The 26,788-nt window shown below is 42.3% G+C and overlaps 1 protein-coding gene across 1 annotated transcript in view; it reads right to left on the bottom strand.

Moving 5' to 3' along the window:
* The window catches only part of LOC124041733 (corticotropin-releasing factor receptor 2-like), an 83,159-nt gene that overhangs the window by 4,791 nt on the left and 51,580 nt on the right, over nt 1-26,788 (bottom strand). Inside the window, exons 3-11 of the mRNA XM_046359667.1 lie at nt 25,200-25,285; nt 19,850-19,956; nt 19,309-19,426; nt 19,048-19,201; nt 14,299-14,359; nt 13,254-13,326; nt 13,005-13,090; nt 6,372-6,507; nt 287-328 (exon numbers count right to left, since the gene is read on the bottom strand). Of these exons, the coding sequence (XP_046215623.1) occupies nt 287-328; nt 6,372-6,507; nt 13,005-13,090; nt 13,254-13,326; nt 14,299-14,359; nt 19,048-19,201; nt 19,309-19,426; nt 19,850-19,956; nt 25,200-25,285 (863 nt within the window). The remainder of the gene's footprint in view (nt 1-286; nt 329-6,371; nt 6,508-13,004; nt 13,091-13,253; nt 13,327-14,298; nt 14,360-19,047; nt 19,202-19,308; nt 19,427-19,849; nt 19,957-25,199; nt 25,286-26,788) is intronic.

Below are 26,788 nucleotides of genomic sequence, written 5' to 3'. Positions count from 1 at the left end.
GAAAGCTTCATAGATGCAGTTGAGAACAGCAGAAGCAGGAGGGAGCCAAATTTTTCACAACCCTTTTTTATGGCACTTGAATGCATTTCAGCAATGATTGACCACTAAAGTAAGGAGGAAATAGGTCTCGAAAAATAGAGCGCATCTTCATTAAAGTTTGTAAAAGAAAATAGCCTGCAGGATAATGATGGTAAAAGTAGGGTCTCAAGGACTTTCTGTCCACTGCCTCTCATAACGGTCCGCCACACAGCGAAGCCCACGAGTGAAAAGACCATTGTTGACTAACCTCGCCATTAAGAAAGCAGTAGAATACTGACACAAAGAACCCCTGGAAAAAAAAGACAGAACAACGTTAGAATGTACAGAATGTAACTTCATGTGTAAAATCTATTTTCATAGATCTTTATTAATTCAGTCAAATAAGGATGTACAATAATCAATTCACTCACAATACGGGTGAAGTCACTCAAATAGGGATGTACTGTCACGCCTTGGTCATTGTATTTTGTGTTTTTGTTATATGTTTGGGTAGGCCAGGGTGTGACATGGGTTTATATATTGTGTTTCGTATTTGGGTTTTATTAGCATTGGGATTGTGTATGATTAGGGGTGTGTCTAGTTAGGCTTGGCTGCCTGAGGCGATTCTCAATCAGAGTCAGGTGCTTGTCGTTGTCTCTGATTGGGAACCGTATTTAGGTAACCTGAGTTCGCATTGTATTTTGTGGGTGTTTGTACCTGTCTCTGTGTAGTAGTCACCAGATAGGCTGTAATTAGATTCACGTTTCGTTTGTTGTTTTCTTATATCAGTTATTTCATGTACCATTTTCATTCATTAAAGTCATGAGTAACCTACACGCTGCATTTCGGTCTGACTCTCTTCTTACAACAGACTAACGATGTTACAGAAACACCCACCACTCACAGACCGAGCAGTGTGTAAACTGGCAGGATCTAAAGGAGGACGTTATGGACGGTAGAGGCATGGATTATACGACGTGGGAAGAAATCGACAGGTGGGCGGCCGACCCAGAGCGAGTGCAGGAGCCCGCCTGGGATTCCCTGCAGCAATGCGAAGAGGGCTATAGACGAATGGAGTCGAAAAGGAAAACACGGCGATGCAGAGCGAATACCGAAATAAGCCCCAAATATTTACTAGGGGAAAGCGCAGAGAGAGAGTGGCTGAGTCAGGAGTCAGACCTGAGCCTACTCTCCCTGTTAATTGTGAGGAGCAGCAATATAAGGACTTCTGGTCTTGGGAGATGATATTAGACGGAAAAGGACCCTGGGCGCAGCCGGGAGAATATCGCCGCCCCAAGGAAGAAATAGAAGCAGCTAAAGTGGAGAGGCGCTGGTATGAGGAGGCAGCACGGCGACGCGGTTGGAAGCCGGAAAAGCAGCCCAAAAAAATTATTGGGGGGTGGCTAGAAGGAGAATAGTTATGCCAGGTAGGAGACCTGCGCATACTCCCTGTGCTCACCGTTGGGCTAGAGAGACCGGGCAGGCACCGTGTTACGCTATGGAGCGCACGGTGTTTCCAGTGCGGGTGCAGAGCCAGGTGCGGCATATACCAGCCCTTCCTATTGGCTGGGCTAGAGTGGGCATCGAGCCAGGTAAGCTTGGGCAGGCTCGGTGCTCAAGAGCTCCAGTGCACCTGCACGGTCCGGTCTATCCAGAGCCACCTCTACACACCAGTCCTCCGGTAGCAGCACCCCGCACCAGGCTTCCTGTGCGTGTCCTCGAGCCAGTACCACCAGTTCCAGCACCACGCACCAGGCCTCCAGTGCGCCTCGCCTGTTCAGCGCAGCCAGTGCTTTTCTCCTCTCCTGCGCTGTTGGTGTCTCCCGCCTGTTTAGCACAGCCAGAGCCTTTCTCCTCTCCTGCGCTGCCGGAGTCTCCAGTCTGCCCAGCGCCGCCAGTGCTCCCAGTCGGCCCAGCGCCGCCAGTGCTCCCAGTCTGCCCAGTGCTCCCAGTCTGCCCAGCTCCGCCAGTGCTCCCAGTCTGCCCAGCTCCGCCAGTGCTCCCAGTCTGCCCAGTGCTCCCAGTCTGCCCAACGCCGCCAGTCTGCCCAGCGCCGCCAATGCCGCCAGTCTGCCCAGTGCCACCAGTCTGCCCAGCGCCGCCAGTCTGCCCAGCGCCGCCAGTCGGCCCAGCGTCGCCAGTCTGCCAGGATCCGCCAGAAGTGCCAGTCTGCCAAGATCCGCCAGAAGTGCCAGTCTGCCAAGATCTTCTAGATCGGCCAGACAACCTAAATCATCCAGTTCCACCAGCCAGCCAGGATTTACCGGAGCCTACTACCTGCCTGAGCTTCCTCTCAGTACTGAGCTTCCTCTCAGTACTGGGCTTCCTCTCAGTACCGGGCTTCCCCTCAGTACCGGGCTTCCCCTCAGTACCGGGCTTCCCCTCAGTACCGGGCTTCCCCTCAGTACCAGGCTGCTTCTGTCCCGAGCTGCCCCTCAGTCCCGGGCTGCCCCTCTGTCCCGGGCTGCCCCTCTGTCCTGGGCTGCCCCTCTGTCCTGAGATGCCCCTCTGTCCTGAGATGCCCCTCTGTCCTGAGATGCCCCTCTGTCCTGAGATGCCCCTCTGTCCCGAGCTGCCCCTTTGTCCCGAGCTGCTCCTCAGTTATGTGGGGATCTGGGTGAGGACTATTAGGCCATGGTCGGCGGAGAAAGTGGATTATCCCAGGACGCAAAGGGGAGGAAATAGGACATTAATGGAGTGGGGTCCACGTCCCGAGCCAGAACCGCCGCCATGGACAGACGCCCACCCGGACCCTCCCTATGCTCTTGAGGTGCGTCCGGGAGTCCGCACCTTAGGGGGGGGGGGGTTCTGTCACACCTTGGTCATTGTATTTTGTGTTTTTGTTATATGTTTGGGTAGTCCAGGGTGTGACATGGGTTTATATGTTGTGTTTCGTATTGGGGTTTTATTAGCATTGGGATTGTGTATGATTAGGGGTGTGTCTAGTTAGGCTTGGCTGCCTGAGGCGATTCTCAATCAGAGTCAGGTGCTTGTCGTTGTCTCTGATTGGGAACCGTATTTAGGTAGCCTGAGTTCGCGTTGTATTTTGTGGGTGTTTGTACCTGTCTCTGTGTAGTAGTCACCAGATAGGCTGTAATTAGTTTCACGTTTCCTTTGTTGTTTTCTTATATCAGTTATTTCATGTACCGTTTTCATTCATTAAAGTCATGAGTAACCTACACGCTGCATTTCGGTCTGACTCTCTTCTTACAACAGACTAACGACGTTACAGAAACACCCACCACTCACAGACCGAGCAGTGTGTAAACTGGCAGGATCTAAAGGAGGACGTTATGGACGGTAGAGGCATGGATTATACGACGTGGGAAGAAATCGACAGGTGGGCGGCCGACCCAGAGCGAGTGCAGGAGTCCGCCTGGGATTCCCTGCAGCAATGCGAAGAGGGCTATAGACGAATGGAGTCGAAAAGGAAAACACGGCGATGCAGAGCGAATACCGAAATAAGCCCCAAATATTTATTAGGGGAAAGCGCAGAGAGAGAGTGGCTGAGTCAGGAGTCAGACCTGAGCCTACTCTCCCTGTTAATTTTGAGGAGCAGCAATATAAGGACTTCTGGTCTTGGGAGATGATATTAGACGGAAAAGGACCCTGGGCGCAGCCGGGAGAATATCGCCGCCCCAAGGAAGAAATAGAAGCAGCTAAAGCGGAGAGGCGCTGGTATGAGGAGGCAGCACGGCGACGCGGTTGGAAGCCGGAAAAGCAGCCCAAAAAAATTATTGGGGGGTGGCTAGAAGGAGAATAGTTATGCCAGGTAGGAGACCTGCGCATACTCCCTGTGCTCACCGTTGGGCTAGAGAGACCGGGCAGGCACCGTGTTACGCTATGGAGCGCACAGTGTTTCCAGTGCGGGTGCAGAGCCAGGTGCGGCACATACCAGCCCTTCCTATTGGCCGGGCTAGAGTGGGCATCGAGCCAGGTAAGCTTGGGCAGGCTCGGTGCTCAAGAGCTCCAGTGCACCTGCACGGTCTGGTCTATCCAGAGCCACCTCTACACACCAGTCCTCCGGTAGCAGCTTCCCGCACCAGGCTTCCTGTGCGTGTCCTCGAGCCAGTACCACCAGTTCCAGCACCACGCACCAGGCCTCCAGTGCGCCTCGCCTGTTCAGCGCAGCCAGCGCTTTTCTCCTCTCCTGCGCTGTTGGAGTCTCCCGCCTGTTTAACACAGCCAGAGCCTTTCTCCTCTCCTGCGCTGCCGGAGTCTCCAGTCTGCCCAGCGCCGCCAGTGCTCCCAGTCGGCCCAGCGCGGCCAGTGCTCCCAGTCGGCCCAGCGCCGCCAGTGCTCCCAGTCTACCCAGTGCTCCCAGTCTGCCCAGCTCCGCCAGTGCTCCCAGTCTGCCCGCACCTTAGGGGGGGGGGGGGTTCTGTCACGCCTTGGTCATTGTATTTTGTGTTTTTGTTATATGTTTGGGTAGGCCAGGGTGTGACATGGGTTTATATGTTGTGTTTCGTATTGGGGTTTTATTAGCATTGGGATTGTGTATGATTAGGGGTGTGTCTAGTTAGGCTTGGCTGCCTGAGGCGATTCTCAATCAGAGTCAGGTGCTTGTCGTTGTCTCTGATTGGGAACCGTATTTAGGTAGCCTGAGTTCGCGTTGTATTTTGTGGGTGTTTGTACCTGTCTCTGTGTAGTAGTCACCAGATAGGCTGTAATTAGTTTCACGTTTCCTTTGTTGTTTTCTTATATCAGTTATTTCATGTACCGTTTTCATTCATTAAAGTCATGAGTAACCTACACGCTGCATTTCGGTCTGACTCTCTTCTTACAACAGACTAACAACGTTACAGAAACACCCACCACTCACAGACCGAGCAGTGTGTAAACTGGCAGGATCTAAAGGAGGACGTTATGGACGGTAGAGGCATGGATTATACGACGTACCGTTTTCATTCATTAAAGTCATGAGTAACCTACACGCTGCATTTCGGTCTGACTCTCTTCTTACAACAGACGAACGTCGTTACATGTACAATATTGGACAATAATCACTTATTGGTCAGATATTTTATAGTGAGTCCAAATAATCAGAATGCCAGTCAAGGTGGGCTAGCAATAGGCATTCTTTTCAGAGTCAAAGTGTGATTCATGTAATAAAAATGCCACTAACTGCAAAGTGGGTGTTTACCAGTGGCGGTCAGTGACGTTTTTTGTTTTTCATGAGCATGGCCTTATTTCTATGAAAGCATATTGGATGACTGTCATTCATATCCATTTTTCCAGTTTAATGTAACAGTGATAGGTTTAGGCTACTACATAATAATAGTACTCTAATTTTCCTTATACCCATCATGAGATTGCTACAACCTAGCCTATGAATGAACATTTACAATGTACAGTAGGTTGAGAGAACAATTTGAGGTGACAGATGATATACTGTAGGGTGTAATCATTAGCCCAATAGTTGCAAATAAGAGTTTCAATTGGACAAATTCGGGTATGTTTATCCCCGTTTTGATCCTTTTGCTTGTGCTTAAGAAAAGTTTTTCAACAGAATCGGCGGAATGAATACATCCCTGATCATCCGTAAACACAGTTCACTTTCAGAGGAGCCACATTCTTTTCCTTCTCGCATCTATGCTCTCTCCTCTCACCTTTTCCCTTCGCTTGTGGACTTCAACACAAAACACATTAGACTAAAAAAGCTTTCCAAGCCAAACCATATCATAACCGCTACACACAGCCTAAAGTAGTTGTCAATGTATTAGCTAATGTAAAGTCAATATAGCATATGGAACTAACACGTTAGTAAACCCGCTACAATCATGCAGTAACGTTAGTGTACAGTTAGTAAACTGGTGTTTACAACATATTTTCTTGTATAGATATGGGAAAAAAACAATTGAATCGATGATTCACAAACGTATGAGAACAATTATGCACTGCACTTCACATTCAGGGCAGTCTGTATTTCACATTTCAACATAGCAATAATAGAAGTACTGATTCATGATGGAACAGCCTTTTAAGAATAGTCTAAAACTGACCCCTATTCTCTACACACCTTCACTGAGCACCATTAACACATACAGTACCTGCTCCCCACCCACTCAGCCTTGCATTGTGGAGCAAATATTTACACTGAGAATACTCAATGTGGACAAACTCACACCCACATGCATTCTCCTGACAGCTCAGAAGACTTGATAGTAAGGCAACGAGAGACAGGTTTGCAAAGTCTTACATTAGTACGAAGGGTCCTTCTTCCACAGGCTATAAACCTCAAATGCACAGCATATTAAAGCTAAAGAAAATTATAAAGATTTAAAAGGTTCAAGAGTTGTGTGTTCTTGGGAAGGAGCAACTTGGTAAAGATAAAAAAGACTCCATGATCTTACCTGAAATGATTGTAGAAATGAATTGAAATAAATAAAAACAATTTGCGAGATGTCGTCCTCTCCGGGATTCACAAAAAACAGCATGTAGGTGATCCCCAGCAGAGGCAGTAGCACTAATGTTGCTTTTACTGCTTTTCTGTGAAGGAAATAACAGAAAAACAGCAGTACTCCAATTTAGTTACAAGGGTAATTGGTGAAAGTGTTTGCTCATAAAGGGAAGATGTGTAAATGTTTCAATATACGTACACTACCGGTCAAACGTTTTGGAACACCTACTCCTTCAAGGGTGTTAATTTTTTTATTTTTTATTTTCTACATTGTAGAATAATAGGGAAGGCATCAAAACTATGAAATAACACATATGGAATCACTTAACGAAAAAAAGTGTTAAACAAATATATTTTATATTTGAGATTCTTCAGATAGCCACCCTTTGCATTGATGACAGCTTTACACACTCTTGGCATTCTCTCAACCAGCTTCATGAGGTAGTCACCTGGAATGCATTTCAATTAACAGGTGTACCTTCTTAAAAGTTAATTTGTGGAATTTCTTTCCTTCTTAATGTGTTTGAGCCAATCAGTTGTGTTGTGACAAGGTAGGGGGGTATTCAGAAGATAGCCCAATTTGTTAAAAGACCAAGTCCATATTATGTCAAGAACAGCTCAAATAAGCAAAGAGAAACAACAGTCCATCATCACTTTAAGACATGAAGGTCAGTCAATACAGAACATTTCAAGAACTTTGGAAGTTTCTTCAAGTGAAGTTGCAAAAACCATCAAGCACTATGATGAAACTGGCTCTCATGAGGATCGTCACAGGAATGGAAGACCCAGAGTTACTTCTGCTGCAGAGGATAAGTTCATTAGAGTTACCAGCCTCAGAAGTTGCAGCCCAAATAAATGCTTCACAGAGTTCAAGTAACAGACACATCAACATCAATTGTTCAGAGGAGACTGTGTGAATCAGGCCTTCATGGGTGAATTTCTCCAATAAACCACTACTAAAGGACGCCAATAATAAGCAGATACTTGCTTGGGCCAAGAAACACGAACAATGGACATTCGTCCGGTGGAAATGTGTCCTTTGGTCTGGAGTCTGTCACGCCCTAATCTGTTTCACCTGTCTTTGTGATTGTCTCCACCCACCTCCAGGTGTCACCCGTTTTCCCCATTAGTCCCTGGATATTTATTCCAGTGTTCCGTGTTTATCTGTTGCCAGTTCGTCTTGTCAAGTCAACAGCGTGTTTTTCTGTGCTCCTGCTTTTTCTTATCCCTCTTTTGCTAGTCCTCCTGGTTTTGACCCTTGCCTGCCTTGACTCTGAACCCACTGGTCTGACCATACTGCCTGTCCTGACCTCGTGCCTGCCTGCCATTCTGTACCTCCTGGACTCTGACCTTGCTTATAATCTTTTGCCTGTCCACGACCATTCTCTTGCCTGCCCCTTGGATTATAATAAATATCAGAGACGCGAACCATCTGCCTCCCATGTCTGCATCTGGGTCTTGCCCTGTTTGGAGATTTTTGGTTCCAACCGCCGTGTCTTTGTGAGACAAGGGTGAACTGAATAGCATAGTTGGTGAACTGAATAGCATAGCGCCACAGTCAAATAATATTACTAAAAAATATTCATATTCATGAAATCACACGTGCAATATTAATCCACCTGTCGTCTCAGATTTTGAAATTATGCTTTACAGTGAAAACAATCCAAGCGTTTGTGTTAGTTTATCGATAGCATAACAAAACATTATGTACACTAAGCATTAAGTAGCTAGGTCACGAAAATCAGAAAAGCAATCAAATTAATTATTTACCTTTGATGATCTTCAGATATTTTCACTCACGAGACTCCCCGTTACACAACAAATGTTCCTTTTGTTCCATAAAGATTATTTTTATGCCCAAAATACCTCTGTTTGTTTGTCGCGTTATGTTCAGAAATCCACAGGAAAGAGAGGTCACCACAACTCAGACGAAAATTCCAAATAATATCCATAATTTCCACAGAAGCATGCAATATCAGTTCTGTTATACTCACAGACAATATTTTTACATTTTTGAAACTTTAGAGTGTTTTCTACCCTAATCTGACAATTATATGCATATTCTAGTTCAGTGGTTCTTAACCTTGTTGGAGGTACTGAACCCCACCAGTTTCATATGCGCATTCACCGAACCCTTCTTAACTGGAAAAATTAAATATGATTTTTTTCAAATTCAAAACATAGGTATATATTTTACTGGTGCACAAAATGAACCGTGCATCAACATCACTGTGTTCAAAGAACAAAATCATCAAAACATGATTTTCACACAAAAACAAAAACATGATAATGAATATTTACTGCAAATCAGTGTGACTTCTGCTGTTGCCTTTCAGAGACCAGTTCAGAAATGCACAGCTTCACCTTGGAAAGTGCCACTCTCATGTAATTTTCGCAACAAAGTCTGTTCCTTTTCTTTGTTTTAATGTCCAGCATCCTCAAAAAGGACTCTCTTGTAGGGAAGTATCCGTCGAGAGACTTTGCAAGCTCATCTAAGTGCGTGGAAATTGCTTGTTTCAGTTCCGCGGGTACAGAAATGTCTCCGATTCCAGATACATCTACGATCTTACTTACACAGTTGTCCAGCAGGGGAAAGTTTGAGAAGTTATCGTTCTCTGTTCGTCGTTTCCATAACGGTAGCTTTTTTAAAAAGCCTTCAGGTTTTCCTCCGCTTCGATCATGTTGACACCACCGCCCTGCATCTTTTGATTGAGATGATTGAGAGCTGCGAATATATCAGCCATGTACGCTAAAATGAGAATGAACTCCGAATTTTTGAAGCAAACTGCATGACAATGTTGGTGCTCTTGCAAAAACAGGGCTAATTCCACACACACGGCAAAAACACGATTCAGCACCTGTCCCCAGGATAACCACCGAACGTTAGAATGGTACAGAAGTACATCGAATTCAGAGCCCATTTCTTTACACAGCTCACTGAAGCACTAGTTCGCACATAGTTCACGCATTCCACTACAATTTTTAATACTTCTGCAAGTTTTGGAGGCAAGGTTTTTGTTGCCAACGCATGCCTGTTTAGAATACAATGCGTAACAATGATGTGTGGTGCATCGGCTTTCACTAGCGCACCAAAACCAGACTTTCTTCCCAGCATGACTGGAGCTCTGTCCGAACAAACTGCAGAAACCATATCCCTAGAAAGATTTGTCTTTGAAGAAGTCATCCACAAGTTTCTTCACATCGGCTACCTTAGTTGTTGTTGTAAGAGGCTTACAAAATAAAAAATATTTTATCACGCCGTCTTTCACATAGCGCACAAATACAACAAGCTGGCTTAGATTAGAAACGTCTGTGGTCTCGTCGAGTTGAAGGCTGAATTTTGCCGGGCTTGAAATCAGATCTGCAACTACTTGAGCCAAGATGTCTTTGCTCATGTCCTCTATTCTATCGCTGATGGTGTCATTTGAAAGAGGAATTTGGGATAACTTAACTTCAGCCTCTTTTCCCAGCATGATATTCTCCATCTTCAACACAGCTGGTTTTATGAGTGTTTCACCAATGATTTGTGTGGTTTCCCCTGCTTTGCGATCAGGTAAGCAACTTCGTAAGATGCTGTGAGGATCGGTTTGTTGATGGGTACAAAGCCGAGAACAGACAGAGTAGCCTTTTCATCGAATCTGGCTCTCTTCACCTTGAATTCTAGCGAGCGTTGTGTTCTTGTATATTCCATCTCCATGCAGCTTAAGGAAGTGTTCTCTTAGTTTTGCCGGTGCTAGACTAGAATTGCTCAACTTGGCAATGCAAATCATACAGTTAGGATGCTGACTCCCATCACGTTCCGTTATACATGTGAATCCATATTGTACATATTCCTCCGACCATTTTCTTTTTTTGCTCGACATAGTAAGTATGAAGGGATTAAAATTTTAAGAAAGAAATCACAAGACGTACCATCACGACAGTCACAAGTCGACGACTGAGCGCACCAAATTCCCTGCAGCACAGATAGGCCAAGCGATGTAGCGTGATCACCTGCAGCCAATGATGGCCAAGCGGGGGCGTGTCATCACGAATCATATGAGTTGGATGTGTGTCTTGACCTCCGCCGAACCCCTGAGACTGACTCACCGAACCCCTGGGGTTCGATCGAACGCAGGTTAAGAACCACTGTTCTAGTTTCTGGGGCTGAGAAATAGGCAGTTTCAAATGGGTACGTTTTTTAGCCAAAAACGAAAATACTGCCACCTACACGCAAAAGATTAGTAAAACAGCATGGCTACCACAGCATTTTGCCACTGGTTTGGGCTTAGTGGTACTATCATTTGTTTTTCAACAGGACAATGACCCAACACACCTCCTGGCTGTATAAGGAGTATTTTACCAAGAAGGAGAGTGATGGAGTGCTGCATCAGATGACCTGGCCTCCAAAATCCCTGACCTCAACCAAACTGAGGAGGTTTAGAATAAGTCGGACCGCAGAGTGAAGGAAAAGCAGGCAACAAGTGCTCAGCATATGTGGGAACTCCTTCAAGACTGTTGGAAAAGCATTCCAGGTGAAGCTGGTTGAGAGATTGCCAAGAGTGTGCAAAGCTGTCATCAACGCAAAGGGTGGCTATTTGAAGAATCTCAAATATAAAATGTATTTGTTTAACACTTTTTTTGGTTACTACATGATTCCATATGTGTGTTTTCATAGTTTGGTGTCTTCACTATTATTCTACAATGTAGAAAATAGTAAAAATAAAGAAAAAACATTGGATGAGTAGATGTTCTAAGACTTTGGACCAGTAGTATATGTCAATACAAAAAAGCACTCCAAGACCTAAATTGTATTTTTGGAGATTGTTTGCTACTTACCATTTCTCACAAAGGATGTTGATAAATGACCCCAAACAATGAATATCTTAAATACACATTCTTAGCTTGTAAAGTTAGAACCCCATCCTATGAGACTACTTCCTCACTAGGCTCCTTCTATCAGATCAACTAGGAGGGAGATATATTGGATATAATATTGGAAAATATCACCTATTGGTCAGATATTTTATAGTGAGTCCACATAATCAGATTGCCACTCAAGGAGTGCTAGCAATAAGTATTTGTTTCAGAGTGAAAATGTGATAAATAAAATACAAATGCAGATTTCTTAAAACTAGGCTTGAATCCAGCAGGTTGATGATAGAAAGGGGTTTATTGCTTAGGGTGTTGTGGCCAAAACAAAAATCTGACAATATAAGAGGTCCATTTGAGTATCAGGTTGAAAATGGAAAATCTCTCTGGGACACAGTCTTTCATTCCTCATTTCCTCGAATTACGATGGGATTTTAGGTCATCTACCTTAGCAGTGAAGTAGCTGATGGCTCTGTTCACACATCAAATAGCACCTATTGTATGACATAAATCCACTGTTTGACTTTGAGTAGGGAACCCAATGTCAGCAATATCAGCATTGGAGTGACAGAGGCCTATTTCTACAGGACAGAAGTCTGCAGGCTTTGCTGGGAATTGAGATGTCCCCTTTTGAGTGTTCAAATAATCCACTATGAATAAAAGCTTCAATGTGAATGGAGGACGATGAAAGTTGTTCCAGGAATAAGATACACAAGGCTATTCTCACTGCGCAACATCAGCAGATCATTAGTGAAGAAAAAGAGGGGTTCTATTTCAAACAGAAACGATCGTCATGGAAAATGGTGTGTGTGTGTGTGTGTGTGTGTGTGTGTGTGTGTGTGTGTGTGTGTGTGTGTGTGTGTGTGTGTGTGTGTGTGTGTGTGTGTGTGTGTGTGTGTGTGTGTGTGTGTGTGTGTGTGTGTGTGTGTGTGTGTGTGTGTGTGTGTGTGTGTGTGTGTGTGTGGCCATATCTTCACAGGAATGTTGTGCAATGATGCGTGCAAGTCGAGTACAGATTGAAGTGATTCACCCCGTATAAAGCAGCTGACCTTATTATCACTTCGTTGAGTGGGAGGGATTTGTTAAACAAATGCCCCATTAATTGCTCCATCAACTGTGAATGTTGAGGGGAGGTTGTAATGACTGCAATAACTGTGGGTTGGCAGTCTCACATCACGATACAATGTACCAGACCGAGGACGAAGACCATGTTGTTTGAAATGTTATTGTGTCACCTTTATTATTAAAACGTTTGCGTATGGAGTAACCAAACAGTGAGCGGACGTTCCCTTATTATCTATGAATTAGTGTAACTCTTAGTGAATCCTATAGTGTAAAGGCATTGGTTTAGGTCAGGTGGGGTTTTTTCTTATTTTTTCCCCCAGACTGTCTTCAAGGCACCAGCATCAGAGGGAATAACAACATGTTAGAAAACCTGAAACTGGTGTTCTGTGGTGATAACGTTCTTGGAAAGACGTTCTTTAACGTTTATTTAACTAGGCAAGTCAGTTCAGAACAAATTCTGGGCCAAGTGCGCCGCCCTATGGGACTCAAATTGGAATCAAACTTGTGCGCCGCCCTATGGGACTCAAAGCCTGGAATCAAACTGAGAAGCAGTGACTTAGACTGCTGCGCTACTCGGGAGCCCCCCCGAGTGAATATTAAATGGAGGTCATGTAATCTTAATATGGCATGCGATATTTCAAATAACAACCCCACAGGAGTAGTGACTCACCTGTACTGTATAGTTTCTGATGTGGTAGAAGCTCTCAACTTGGTCATAAGGATTCTTACTATGTTGAAGAGGAAAACGAAGTTTATCTAGCAGAGAACAGAGATGGAAAACTTTCATTAAGAAAGAGTTCATTATGTAGAACATGATGTTTTAGTAATGAACAAATAACTAAAGGAAGTGAAATTTGTTGCGGTTGCATTAGGGCAGCTAAGAAATAAAACAGTGAGAGACAATGGTCTTGTTACCTACCAAAAGCACAAGGATGACCGGCCCTTGATAAATGTAGTCAATATACTTTCCAGGTTCTTTCCCAAACCAGCATCTATTGACACACATTAAAATAATGACTTTTTGAAGTGTTTGCATATTAAACAACATCATTTGTATGAATCTATATTCCATTATTAGCTAAACAATTTTGGTGCATTATCAAGACCTTCCAGAGTTTCCAAGTTAAAAATTGCTATAATTGAAATTCAATTGGAGATGAAATGTACTCTTTTGGGTAGCCAAGAAGTGCCTTGATAATAGTAGCATAAACATCACGGTCAAAACCTATACAACATGACCTTTAACTATTGAACTGAAGTCGGACTTTATTCTATTCAAAAGGACAGCAATTGCATTTTCAAATAAACTGAGCCTTTTCATAACCTCTTTAGATGACATAAATGATCCTCTTGTAAATGTTACAGTGAATGCCCCTTTGACACCTACAATACAGTAAATTGCTGATTCACCTTGAATCCGTACTGGTAGTGGCTCCACAATACTAAAAGGATTCAAGTCCTACACTGTACTACAAAGGGTATGAGACATATTTGAAGGATTATATGTGATTAAAACATGTACAAATGGCATACATGTACAGGTGTAGGATCTTAATCTGATCACCCTGTTGCAGCAGAACTTTTCTGCAATGCAGGACATTTTAAACGTGTAGTTTTAAAAAGTGTAGTTTTCATTTCCACTTTGAAATGTCAGACTTGATTTTCCCTTTATGAAAATTGTATCAATCTCTGCTGAAATGTCCATTAATTATGGACATAATAATAATAATCAACATTTCTTGTTGCTAAAGGATAATTTTTCTGCTGTAGCAAACTGGCTCAAATTAAGATTCTACAACGGTATAGGTTTCTTTGCACTCTATCAAAGGTCATTAACCTTCACCTTTGACTGGCTGTCAGCTTTTAAAATGGTTAGTCAGATACAACAAAATACCTACAACACAAACAATTCATGAATGCTTGAGATTTCATTGTTGTTGTTGAAATTGAAATTGTGCACTTACTGTTCATTTTCATTATATAGCTTCCCAATGGCCCAAGCAACAATAATAGGACATGGAATGCCTGAAAGAAATAGAAAAATGAATTGACATATTTGCCAATATTGTGAAAGTCGGTGCTAACCCTGCTCCAGAGCAATGTATCTTAGCCCAGGGATAAAGAGGCTGTTAGCCCTGAGCTGTGCAGTGTAAACTAGGCTAATTAGAATCTGACTGCTGCATTTAGAAGCTATTACAGAGATGAAATAAAGGGATCCAAAGAGGCCAGTTGGATCCTTCCAGTTCTACTTTGATCTGGCTTAAGGACTTCTTATCTTGCAGGTCCCCAGTGTTGGACAGATAAAGTGAAATCTGTTCTACTTCCTACATTTCTTAATAAGTGATCAGTAAAGGATCTGAAGAAGCTGGGCACTGATGACATTGATAACTTTTATAACTGGCTGGAGTGGATCTACTTAAATCAACGTGTTTAAAAATGTTACTATGTGTTCATTATCTCCTTGAAGACCAACAGGTAAACTCCCTGACCCAATTAGTATCCACCCTGACGACTCAAAACAAAGTTTTTTAAATATTTGTTAGTACAAAGAACAAAATCCACCAAAGCAATTCCTCTCTGTGAAGGAGAAAATATTTAATTTGCTTTTTGTTTACTTGATTTAGTGATTATTAAGAGGATGGCAGTAATCCGTTTCAAATTCACTTCAAAATGAACCTCTCGAGAAACGCATTACAATTCGATCTTTTCACCAACTGACCTAGACAACGCATAGTTGTTATAATCAACAAAAAGAGAAGATAGTCTATGATAAGGTTTCCCGCATGCCAGACATACTTATTGGAAATGATGATGCCCGAGAGTAAGAACCACATCTAGTCACTGTAATGTCTGAAATGAGAGATCATACTTCAATGTTGTAAATAGGATTCCACTTCAAAGGTGAGACCTGCGCTTGAAAACCACTTGATCATCAGTGGAAACTGTGATGGACTGAGTCAATTCCCGAGGTTTGTACTCAAGGACATCCCTAAAACCAAAACATCAGGCCACAATATTAATTTGTAACAGATAGACACTGAGTGCATAAAACATTAAGAACACTTGCTCATTCCTTGACATAAACTGACCAGGTGAATCCAGGTGAAAGATATGATCCCTTATTGATGTCACTTGTTGAATATACTTCAATCAGTGTAGATAAAGGGGAGGAGACAGGTTAAAGAAGGATTTTGAAGCCTTGAGACAATTGAGACATGGAGACATTGTGTATGTGTGCCATTCAGAGTGTGAATCGGCAACACAAAAGATTTAAGTGCTTTATGGTTGTAGGTGCCAGGCACATCAGTTTATTTCAAGAACTACAACTATGCTGAGTTTTTCCTGTGTGTATCAAGAATGGTCCACCACCCAAACAACATCCAGCCAACTTGACACAACTCTGGAAACTATTGGAATCAACATGGTCCAACATCCCTGTTGAACACTTTCGACAACTTGCAGAGTCCATGCCCCAACGAATTAAGGTTATTCTGAGGGTAAACTCAATATTTGGAAGATGTTCTACATTGTGTAGATAGCACCAACTGACTGTGCAAGGTTATTTACTTATACACAATAAAGACATCTTCTTGAAGGTACAAAACCAATTCCTTCCGTCATCCAATGCCTGACACCAATACATCCCACTGCTGACACCAATACATCCCACTGCTGACACCAGTACATCCCACTGCTGACACCAGTACATCCCACTGCTGACACCAATACATCCCACTGCTGACACCAATACATCCCACTGCTGACACCAATACATCCCACTGCTGACACCAATACATCCCACTGCTGACACCAATACATCCCACTGCTGACACCAGTACATCCCACTGCTGACACCAATACATCCCACTGCTGACACCAATACATCCCACGGCTGACACCAATACATCCCACTGCTGACACCAATACATCCCACTGCTGACACCAATACATCCCACGCCTGACACCAATACATCCCACGGCTGACACCAATACATCCCACTGCTGACACCAATACATCCCACTGCTGACACCAATACATCCCACTGCTGACACCAATACATCCCACGGCTGACACCAATACATCCCACGGCTGACACCAATACATCCCACTGCTGACACCAATACATCCCACTGCTGACACCAATACATCCCACTGCTGACACCAATACATCCCACTGCTGACACCAATACATCCCACTGCTGACACCAATACATCCCACTGCTGACACCAATACATCCCACTGCTGACACCAATACATCCCACTGCTGAAATCTATGTACCTCCCACTTGTGAAACCAATGGACTGTAACAATTTCACATCCCCTCCACTACACACCTGAATTAACAAGTGTGAGTGAACAACCTTTGGTTAATTCCATTTTGAGGCCGAGATGATATTTCTAATAACTATACTGGGTGTGTTACTATATGGTACTATATCCTATACCCTAATAACTATACTGGGTGTGTTACTATACTGTACTCTATACTCTAAATAACTATACTGGGTGTGTTACTATACTGTACCCTAATAACTATACTGGGTGTGTTACTATACTGTACTCTATACCCCAATAACTATACTGGGTGTGTTACTATACTGTACTCTATACCCCAATAACTATACTGGGTGTGTTACTATACTTTACTATATCCTACACCCTAGCGTACAATATGTTCAAAGGACTCACATAAATGTGACCTATATACAGATCCATCCAGATCTATGTTTTATGCCATTGCATACATAGTCCTACATTAAATGTTATATAAAGAAAACGTCAAAATGGCTCAGCAGTGAGCTGAGCTGAAGCGTGCTCCAGTGCAGTTTCAGGAGCCTCTCCATTGTGGGAGTTTCTAACATGCAATGTGCTTTCACTAACATCACTCTAGGTGAGTGTGGATAATTATGTGGTGATGACTGGGGGCATCTGCTGCCTGTCCCATTAAGCTCTCGCTCAATTGCAGGCCTGAACGGATGTCCAACCAACTCGGACTTCCCCGCACTCCAATAGCATTTTCTCTTTTCTTGAAATTAGACACTTCTGTTAATCTCACAAAATGCTTTGTGGGGAATGATTTGTTTGAATGGTTGTTTTGCTAATATTTAGCTACATTGTCTAAGTTTGTCTACTCAAGCATGTACTGTAGCATTCACGCTTTGTGATGTGGAGTGAATTAATAAAAACACTACACAAACTAGTGTAGATCACTCCATAGATCAACAACTTTCAGTTCATAACTCAGGGGTTAAGGGGCAGGTTTACAAAAAAATGCAGCGATATGCCATCCCATCTGGTTTGCGCTTTGTGGTACCATGCTTCTGTAAGGATTGACGCTGGTAGAGATGAGAAGCAGGTCCAGGGAGTGAACATTTAATGGCAACCAACATGGCACAGGACAGGACAGTGTGTGGACATGAACACATAACGCCATTAATGCAGACACAGGGAACAAACAGAGGAGCAGACAGTTATAGACGAGGCAATCAACAAAGGGAAGGAGTCCAGGTGAGTCCAATGAGCGCTGCCGCACATAATGATGGTGACAGGTGTGTGTAATGAAGGGCAGCCTGGCGCACTCAAGTGCCAGAGAGAAGGAGTGGGAGAAGGCGTGACAGCTTCACCATAGGGATAGTGCCAGGTTTCATCCATACGTGACCTTGGCATTCAGGCCAAATAGTTATATCTTGGTTTCATCAGTCCAAAGAATCTTGTTTCTCATGGTCTGAGAGTCCTATAGGTGCCTTTTGGCAAGCTCCAAGCGGGCTGTCATGTGCCATTTACTGAGGAGTGGGTTCCGTCTGGCAACTGTACCATAAAGGTCAGATTGTTGTCCTTCTGGAAGGTTCTCCCATCTACACAGATGAACTCTGGAGCTCTGTTAGAGTGACCATCAGGTTATTGGTCACCTCCCTGACCAAGGCCGTTCTCTACCGATTGCTCAGTTTGGCCGGGCGACCAGTTATAGGAAGAGTATTGGTGGTTTCAAACTTCTTCCATTTAAGAATGATGGAGACCACTGTGTTCTTGGGGACCTTCAATTCTCCAGAAATGCGCTTCGACACAATCCTGTCTCAGAGCTCTACGGACAATTCCTTCGACCACATGGCTTGGTTTTTGCTCTGACATGCACTTTCAACCGTGGGACCTTATATATAGACAGGTGTGTGCCTTTCCAAATCATGTCCAATCAATTGAATTCACCACAGGTGGACTTCAATCAAGTTGTAGAAACAGCTCAGGGATGATGAATGGAAACCGGATGCACCTGAGCTCAATTTTGAGTCTCATTTTTAAGAAATTTGCAAATATTTATAAAAACCTGTTTTCGCTTTGTTATTATGGGATATTGTGTGTATATTGATGAGGATTTTTTTTATTTAATCAATTTTAGAACAAGACTAACATAACAAAATATATATTTTTTACCAGACTGTCATAATGGCTCATTGAGGTGCCAATATGATTGACAGATTGACAAAATAGGGAAAATAACGATTACCGTTTCATGTTTCATATTTAGACAGTGTGAATGCTGCTGTGTGTATGGCTGCTATCAAGAGTTTTACGATTGATATGAAATCAAATCAATATTTATTGGTCACATACACATATTCAGTAGATGTTATTGCGAGTGTAGTGACATTCTTGTGTTCCTAGCTAGTGTTCCTATGAGTCACATGTCATAGTTTGACATGTACAGTACTTACACCAGCCAATGAACAAGAAGACCCATTTTTTTAGCTTGTCTGTAGAATAAGTCATCACAATGGCTGTGTGAAGGTAGCATCCTTCAACAAACATCCAGAAAAAATTGGTCACCACAAAATAGTTATATATCGTTGTTATAAGGCGACACCAAGGCTGTAGAAAGACATAAAAACAAAAGGAGTTAGGTATTAGTGCAATGAAAAGCTTAACATTCATGTGAATTGTAAAAAGAAAAGAAGAAAATATGTAACGAATGTTACCTCATTGCTCTCATGTATATTGTGGTCAATCAACTGAAGTAGGAACCACATAACATTCCTCAAAATGAAGGTTGTTATCAAGTTCCAGTGGATTATGTTTCGAAGGCATCTTATGCTCCTAGAAATATACAGAACATTATAAAAAAAATTTAAACAACAATGCTTTACATACCTAAAGTTACAATATTCCAATCAAAAACATATTCCTCCGGTAGGCGACAACATGTTATTCTTGAGTACAATTTACTTGATTGATGATATATATATTAGACCTTTTTTAGCTTAACAAGCATCAAAACACAGTTTACATACAAAGACACACAAAAAAATAAAATCAATAATCTGGATTAAATATATGATTAGTGAAGGTTTTGAGATGTACTCAACATACTTGTGTTTTCAACTGAGAGGGACCTCTTCATTTGACATTGAATGTGTTAATGGAGGGCAATCCTGCAGTTCAAATAAATGTTGCTTGTTGTTTTGTAAGAGGTCACATGTACCGCAAATCCACTGAGAAGGGTACCCTTTCTGTACTTGCCTTAAGCATAAGAAGAGAACGAAGGCCACGACAAGAGCTCCCACAGAAATACAGTGGCCTAGGTAGTTGATGATCAGAGCAATCTTATAGTGCATTGGGTATTTCCTCTGAGGAGAGAATATCACAAGTTCTGCTTCAAAATTGCGAAAGGCAAAAAATGATTAATACAAAATTATACAGGTAACTGCACGTTGGTATAGATTCTACAAGTGTCTGAGACTCTTATTGGAGGGATTGCAACACCATACTTCCACGAGAAATTCCATAATTCTGGTGGTGGAAAACGCCTGTCTCAGGCGCCAGGTTGAGATCTGGTGACCGAGATGGCCGTGGCAGATGGTTTACATCGTTTTTTGCTCATCAAACCATTCAGTGACCACTCGTGCCCTGTGGATGGGGGCATAGCTATGGTAGCCAAAATAATGCCCAAAGTAATTGCCTGCCCAGCATTTTTATATATGACCCAAAGCATGATGGGATGTTAATTGCGTAATTAATTTAGGAACCGGTATGGAAGCACCAGCTTTCAATGTACTTTATATTCCTCATTTACTTGTGTTTCCATTATTTTGGCAGTTACCTGTACATACACGTTGACAGAGACATGCATTTGCAATGCACAATTCACCTTCAAAAGATATGAATGAAACTAAATATGGAAATGTGGAACATTCTGATAAATTACCTACTTTAGCTGACTGGATGAGTAACAATAAACAAACATTCCAAAAAGCTAGGATTTTTTTTTTTTCCAATTTTTTTTGTGAATTTCATAAATCAGAGCTTTGTATGTTGAGCTAATATTTGAAGTAGCTGCTTTTGAAACATAAAAAGAGAGTAGCTAAATCAAATCAAGTGTATTTATATAGCCAGTAGAAAGAGGAGGAAGGGAAGCGCTACTAAGGTACACAATAGTACATTTTGGTAGATAGGTGCTCTTTGGTAAAATGGGTAAATTGGTCATTAAAAAGAAAGGAGGACCAAGGCACTCTTCATATAATTAATTAAAATGCCTTTATTATTATGGCAAGCTCAATAGAAACAAAGCTTTCAAAAAAACGATGTATTTCGGCTGCATGGCCTTTGTCAGGGAGTACAAAAAAAGGAATACAATGTCCTCTTTTGAACAGCTTTTCCAATTAGCCCTAATTGGAAGAGAGAGTGGTTACACAATTGATTGGACACACCTAGTAAGCAATACTACACACATTAAAAGGTGAAATGCTGTAGCTATGTTATCATAAAAATACAACTCCAAGCTAGAAGTATCAGAACACTTAGAAAGGTAGTTTTAACCTTAAATATGACTGGGAGAAGTGTCAAGAATAAGTAAGCAATATATTCCATAGTACACTAGAACACAGCAAAACATGAACAACAACAGTCTAAACATAGCTGAGGGCAATTGAGCAAAATATCCACTAGATGACAGCAAATGGACCCATCACGACCCTACAGGAAGGGTGAGAAATCCATATCTTCACTTAAACCAGGGTATTTAGTGACCTGTAGTTTGTAAATCCAAAAACCTTCCCTTTGGTTTAATTGTTTAAGACGGTCCTCTTTTCTAATAAAGGCCGGAATATGATCAATACCCATAGCTTGTAGGGAGGCAGGGTTGCCATGGTGTAGGGACTTGTAGTGCCTTGCCATGGGGTAGTATGTAGTATTGCTTACTAGGTGTGTCCAATCAATTGTGTAACCACTCCCTCTTCCAATTAGCGCTAATTGGAAAAGCTGTTCAAAAGAGGACATTGTATTCCTTTTTTTTGTACTCCCTGACGAAGGCCATTAAGCCGAAACGTGTCGTTTTTTTTAAAGCTTTGTTTCTATTGAGCATGCCATACTAATAAAGGCATTTAAAGTATTTTTATAGCCCTTCTTACATCAGTTGATATATCAAAGTGCTGTACAGAACCCCAGCCTAAAACCCCAAACAGCAAGCAATGCAGGTGTAGAAGCACTAATGTCATTAACCAATTGGAGGAGGGGGGATGGGTGGGCGCAGTCTAGAGCCAGTTGCCCTGTACACACTCACCTTAAATTTGACTGTATTATTAAAAACTGATGGTAATGTTTGTTTCTAAAAAAGTGGATTATTTATCTTTAGGCTCCCCTGATGGTGTATCTACAGTATATAAATAAATGTTTATAGCTGTATCTTAATTAGACTATATATATATACACTACCATTCAAAATTTTGGGGTCACTTAAAACGGTCCTTAATGTCCTTAATTTAAAAAACACTTACTTAACCTGGTTTTAACTAGAAAAGTCAGTTGAGAATTCTTATTTACAATGACAGCCTCCCGGGGAACAGTGGGTTAACTGCCTTGTTCAGAGGCAGAACGACAGATTACCTTGTCTGCTCGGGGATTCAATCCATTAACCTTTCGGTTACTGGCCCAACGCTCTAACCACTAGGCTACCTTCAGCCACATACATGAAATGAGTTGCAAAAAGAATAGGAAATATAGTCAAGGCGTTGACGAGGTTATAAATAATAATTGCGTCCTTCAAACTTTGCTTTCTTCAAAGAATCCTCCATTTGCAACAAGTACAGCCTTGCAGATCTTTGGCATTCTAGTTGTCAATTTGTTGAGGTAATCTGAAGAGATTTCACCCCATGCTTCCTGAAGCACCTTCCACAAGTTGGATTGGCTTGATGGGCACTTCTTACATACCATAAGGTCAAGCTGCTCCCACACAGCTCAATAGAGTTGATATCCGGTGACTGTGCTGGACACTCCCTTATAGACAGAATACCAGTTGACCGCTTGCCTAAATAGTTCTTGCATAGTTTGGAGCTGTGCTTTGGGCCATTGTCCTGTTGAGCGCAGTCCACAGGGTATGGCATGGCATTGCAAAATGGAGCGATGGCCATCCTTCTTCAAGGTCCCTTTTACCATATACAAATCTCACACTTTAACACTACCAAATCACCCCAGACCTCCACCATGCTTGACAGATGGCATCAAGCACTCCTCCCTCCAGCATCTTAATTTTTTCTGCGTCTGACGAATGTTCATCTTTGTGATCCGAACACCTCAAACAAAGATTTGTCTGTCTATAACACTTTTCTCCAATCTTCCTCTGTCCAGTGTCCGTGTTATTTTGCCCATTTTAATATTTACTTTTTATTGGCCAGTCTGAGATATGGCTTTTTTTTCAACTCTGCCTAGGCGGCCAGCTCACTGTTGACATTGATCAATTTGATGTTATTTTAACGGACAAAAAAACAGCTTTTCTTTCAAAAACAAGGACATTTCTAAATTACCTCAAACTTTTGAATGGTAGTGTACAGTACCAGTCAAAAGTTTGGACACACCTTCAAGGGATGTTCTTTACTTTTTACTATTTTCTACATTGTAGAATAATAGTTAAGACATCAAAACTATGAAATAACACACATGGAATCATGTAGTAACCAAAAAAGTGACAACCAAATCAAAATATATTGTATATTTGAGATTCTTCAAATAGCCACCCTTTGCACACTCTTGGCATTCTCTCAACCAGCTTCATGAGGTTGTCACCTGGAACGCATTTCAAATAACAGGTGTGCATTCGTAAAAGTATATTGTGGAATTTCTTTCCTTCTTAATGCGTTTGAGCCAATCAGTTGTGTTGTGACAAGGTCGGGGTGGTATACAGAAGATGGCCCTTTTGGGTAAAAGCCCAAGTCCATATTATGGCAAGAACAGCTCAAATAAGCAAAGAGAAACGACAGTCCATCATTATTTTAAGGCATGGTTTAAGGTCGGCATGGTAGCCTAGTGGTTAGAGCGTTGGACTAGTAAACAGAAGATTGCAAGTTCAAATCCCCAAGCTGACAAGGTAAAAATCTGTCGTTCTGTCCCCTGTTCCCACCCACTAGGCCGTCATTGAAAATAAGAATTTGTTCTTAACTGAATTGCCTAGTTAAATAAAGGTTAAAAATAAATAAAAAAAGGTCAGTCAATGCGGAAAATGTCAAGAACTTTGAAAGTTTCTTCAAGTGCAGTCGCAACATGAGGACTGCCACAGGAAAGGAAGACCCAGAGTTACTGTACCTCTGCTGCAGAGAATATGTTCATTAAAGTTGACTGCACCACAGAAATTGCAGCCCAAATAAATGCTTCACAGAGTTCAAGTAAGAGACACATCTCAACATCAACTGTTCAGTGGAGACTGTGTGAATCAGGCCTTCGTGGTCAAATGAAGGCCTGATTCAAGAAACCACTACTAAAGAAGAGTAATAAGAAGAGACTTGCTTGGGCCAAGAAACATGAGCAATGGACATTAGACCGGTGGAAATCTGTCCTTTGGTCTGATGAGGTCTTTTTGAGACGCAGAGTAGGGGAATGGATGATCTCTGCATGTGTGGTTCCCACCGTGAAGCATGAAGGAGGAGGTGTGATGGTGTCGGGGTGCTTTGCTGGTGACACTGTGTGTGATTTATTTAGAATTCAAGGTACACTTAATCAGTATGGCTACCACAGCAATCTGCAGTAATACACCATCCCATCTGGTTTGCGATAGTGGGACAGTTATGTGACCCACAGGACAATGACCCAACACACCTTCAGGCTGTGTCAGGGCTATTTCACCAAGATGGAGAGTGATGGAAAGCTGCATCACATGACTAGGCCTCCATAATCACCTGACCTCAACACAATGATATGATTGGAGTTTGACCACAGAGTGAAGGAAAATAGGCCAAGATTTTCTCAGCATATGTGGGAACTCCTTCAAGACTGTTGGAAAAGCAATCCAGGTGAAGCTGGTTGAGAAAATGCCAAGAGAACACCAAGAGTTTGCAAACCTGTCATCAAGGCAAAGGGTGGCAACTTTGAAGAATATATTTTGATTTGTTTAGCACTTTTTTGGTATGACATGATTCCATGTGTTCTTTCATAGTTTGAATTTCTTCACTATTATTATACAATGTAGAAAATAGTAAAAAATAAACTTTTGACTGGTACTGCATACATACACAGTTGACGTTTACAAACACTTAGGTTGGAGTCATTAAAACTCGTTTTTCAACCACTCCACAAACTTCTTGTTAAGAAACTATAGTTTTGTCAAGTCGGTTAGGACATCTACTTTGTGCATGACACGTAATTTTTACAACAATTGTTTACAGACATTATTTCACTTATAATTCACTGTATCACAATTCCAGTGGGTCAGAAGTTTACATACACTAAGTTGACTCTGCCTTTAAACAGCATGGAAAATTCCAGAAAATTATGTCATGGCTTTAGAAGCTTCTGATAGGCCTACTTTCAAACTCCCTCTTTGCTTGACATTGTTGGAAAATCAAAAAAATCAGCCTAAACCTCAGAAAAAATAAGTCCTACCAACCTTCTCCTCCAAAATAGGTTCACAACTGGAGTAGTTGCTCTTCAGAGCCCACGTTCCATTATCGATGCATTCTCTGTATGCGCTCCCTGCGAAAAGAGGAGCGAGAGGATTGTAAACTTATGGTCACGTTACTAATGGGATACAATGTAAGTAAAAGTACATTCAACGGAGTTAACAGAAAGACTGTGGGTGTGTGGTTAAAATCGATGGGGAATCCACGGGACGGCTTCCCCAATTATCACAACCTCTGATGTTGTAATTGCATTGTTTGCTCTATAAGCCATTAGAAATGCTTTTATAGGGCATCGTAATAGCCAATATAAGACCGATCAGCCATAGCCTGCATCGTTTCACAGACACAGTTCCAAAAGACAAGTGTCACACAGCACCAGAATAAATTCAACCATAGACGTTTGTCAAATTATCAAATTTAAAACTGGACATACTTTTGTGTATATATAGTATATGTGGACACCCTTCACATGAGTGGATTTGGCTATTTCAGCCACAACCCATTGCTGACAGGTGTATAAAATCCAGCACACTGCCATGCAATCTCCATAGACAAAAATTGCCAATAGAATGGCCTTACTGAAGAGCTCAGTGACATTCAACATGGCACACCGTTATAGGATGCCACCTTTTCAGCAAGTCAGTTCATAATATTTCTGCTCTGCTCGAGCTGCCCCGGTCTACTATAAGTGCTGTTATTGTGAAGTGGAAACATCTATGAGCAACAACCGCTCAGCTGCGAAGTGGTAGGCCATACAAGAATCCTGAAGCATGTAGCATGCAAAAAGGAGGAATAATCGTCTGAGGCTCTTTTTCATGGTTCGGGCTTGGTCCCTTATTTCCAGTCAAGGGAAATCGTAATGCTACAGCATACAACATTCTCGACGATTCCGTGCTTCCAACTTTGTGGAAAAAGTTTGGGGAAGGCCCTTTCCTGTTTCAGCATGACAGTGTCCCCATGCACAATGTGAGGTCCGTACAGAAATGCTTTGTCGAGATTGGTGTGGAAGAACTTGACAGAGCCCTGATCTCAACCCCATCGAACACCTGTGGGATGAATTAGAATTCTGACTGCGACCCAGGCTTAATCGCCCAACATCAGTGCCCGACCTCACTAATGCTCTTGTGGCTAAATGGAAGTCCCCGCAGCAATGTTCCAACATCTAGTGGAAAGCCTGAGTGGAGGCTGTTATAGCAGCAAAGGGGGGACCAAATCCATATTAATGCCCATGATTTTGGAATTAGATGTTAGACAAGCAGGTGTCCACATACTTTTGGTCATGTAGTGTATGTCCTGTTTAAGTACACAAATAAAAATGTAACAAACACATAATGACCAACACAGCATGGTCCAATGTAAGTTAAAGTTAGTTGGCAAAGTACATATCACCATCGGTATCCTCGAAGATATAATAACTTCCTAAAATACTTTTCCGGAGCAGCAAGATTAAAACTGCCAAATGCGAAATTTGTAGGCTAAATACAGGTATAAGCCCCCGGAAGAGTGAGCAACACTCATTAAATTATTTTTAATCGTAGCTAAAGTTTGTATTGCTACTGATTCAGTGACATGGTCA

This window comes from Oncorhynchus gorbuscha, linkage group LG08 (genome assembly GCF_021184085.1).
Source record: "Oncorhynchus gorbuscha isolate QuinsamMale2020 ecotype Even-year linkage group LG08, OgorEven_v1.0, whole genome shotgun sequence".
Taxonomy (NCBI): Eukaryota; Metazoa; Chordata; class Actinopteri; order Salmoniformes; family Salmonidae; genus Oncorhynchus; species Oncorhynchus gorbuscha.
Note: the sequence above shows the minus strand (reverse complement) of the source record. Positions and strands in the feature narration are given on the sequence as shown.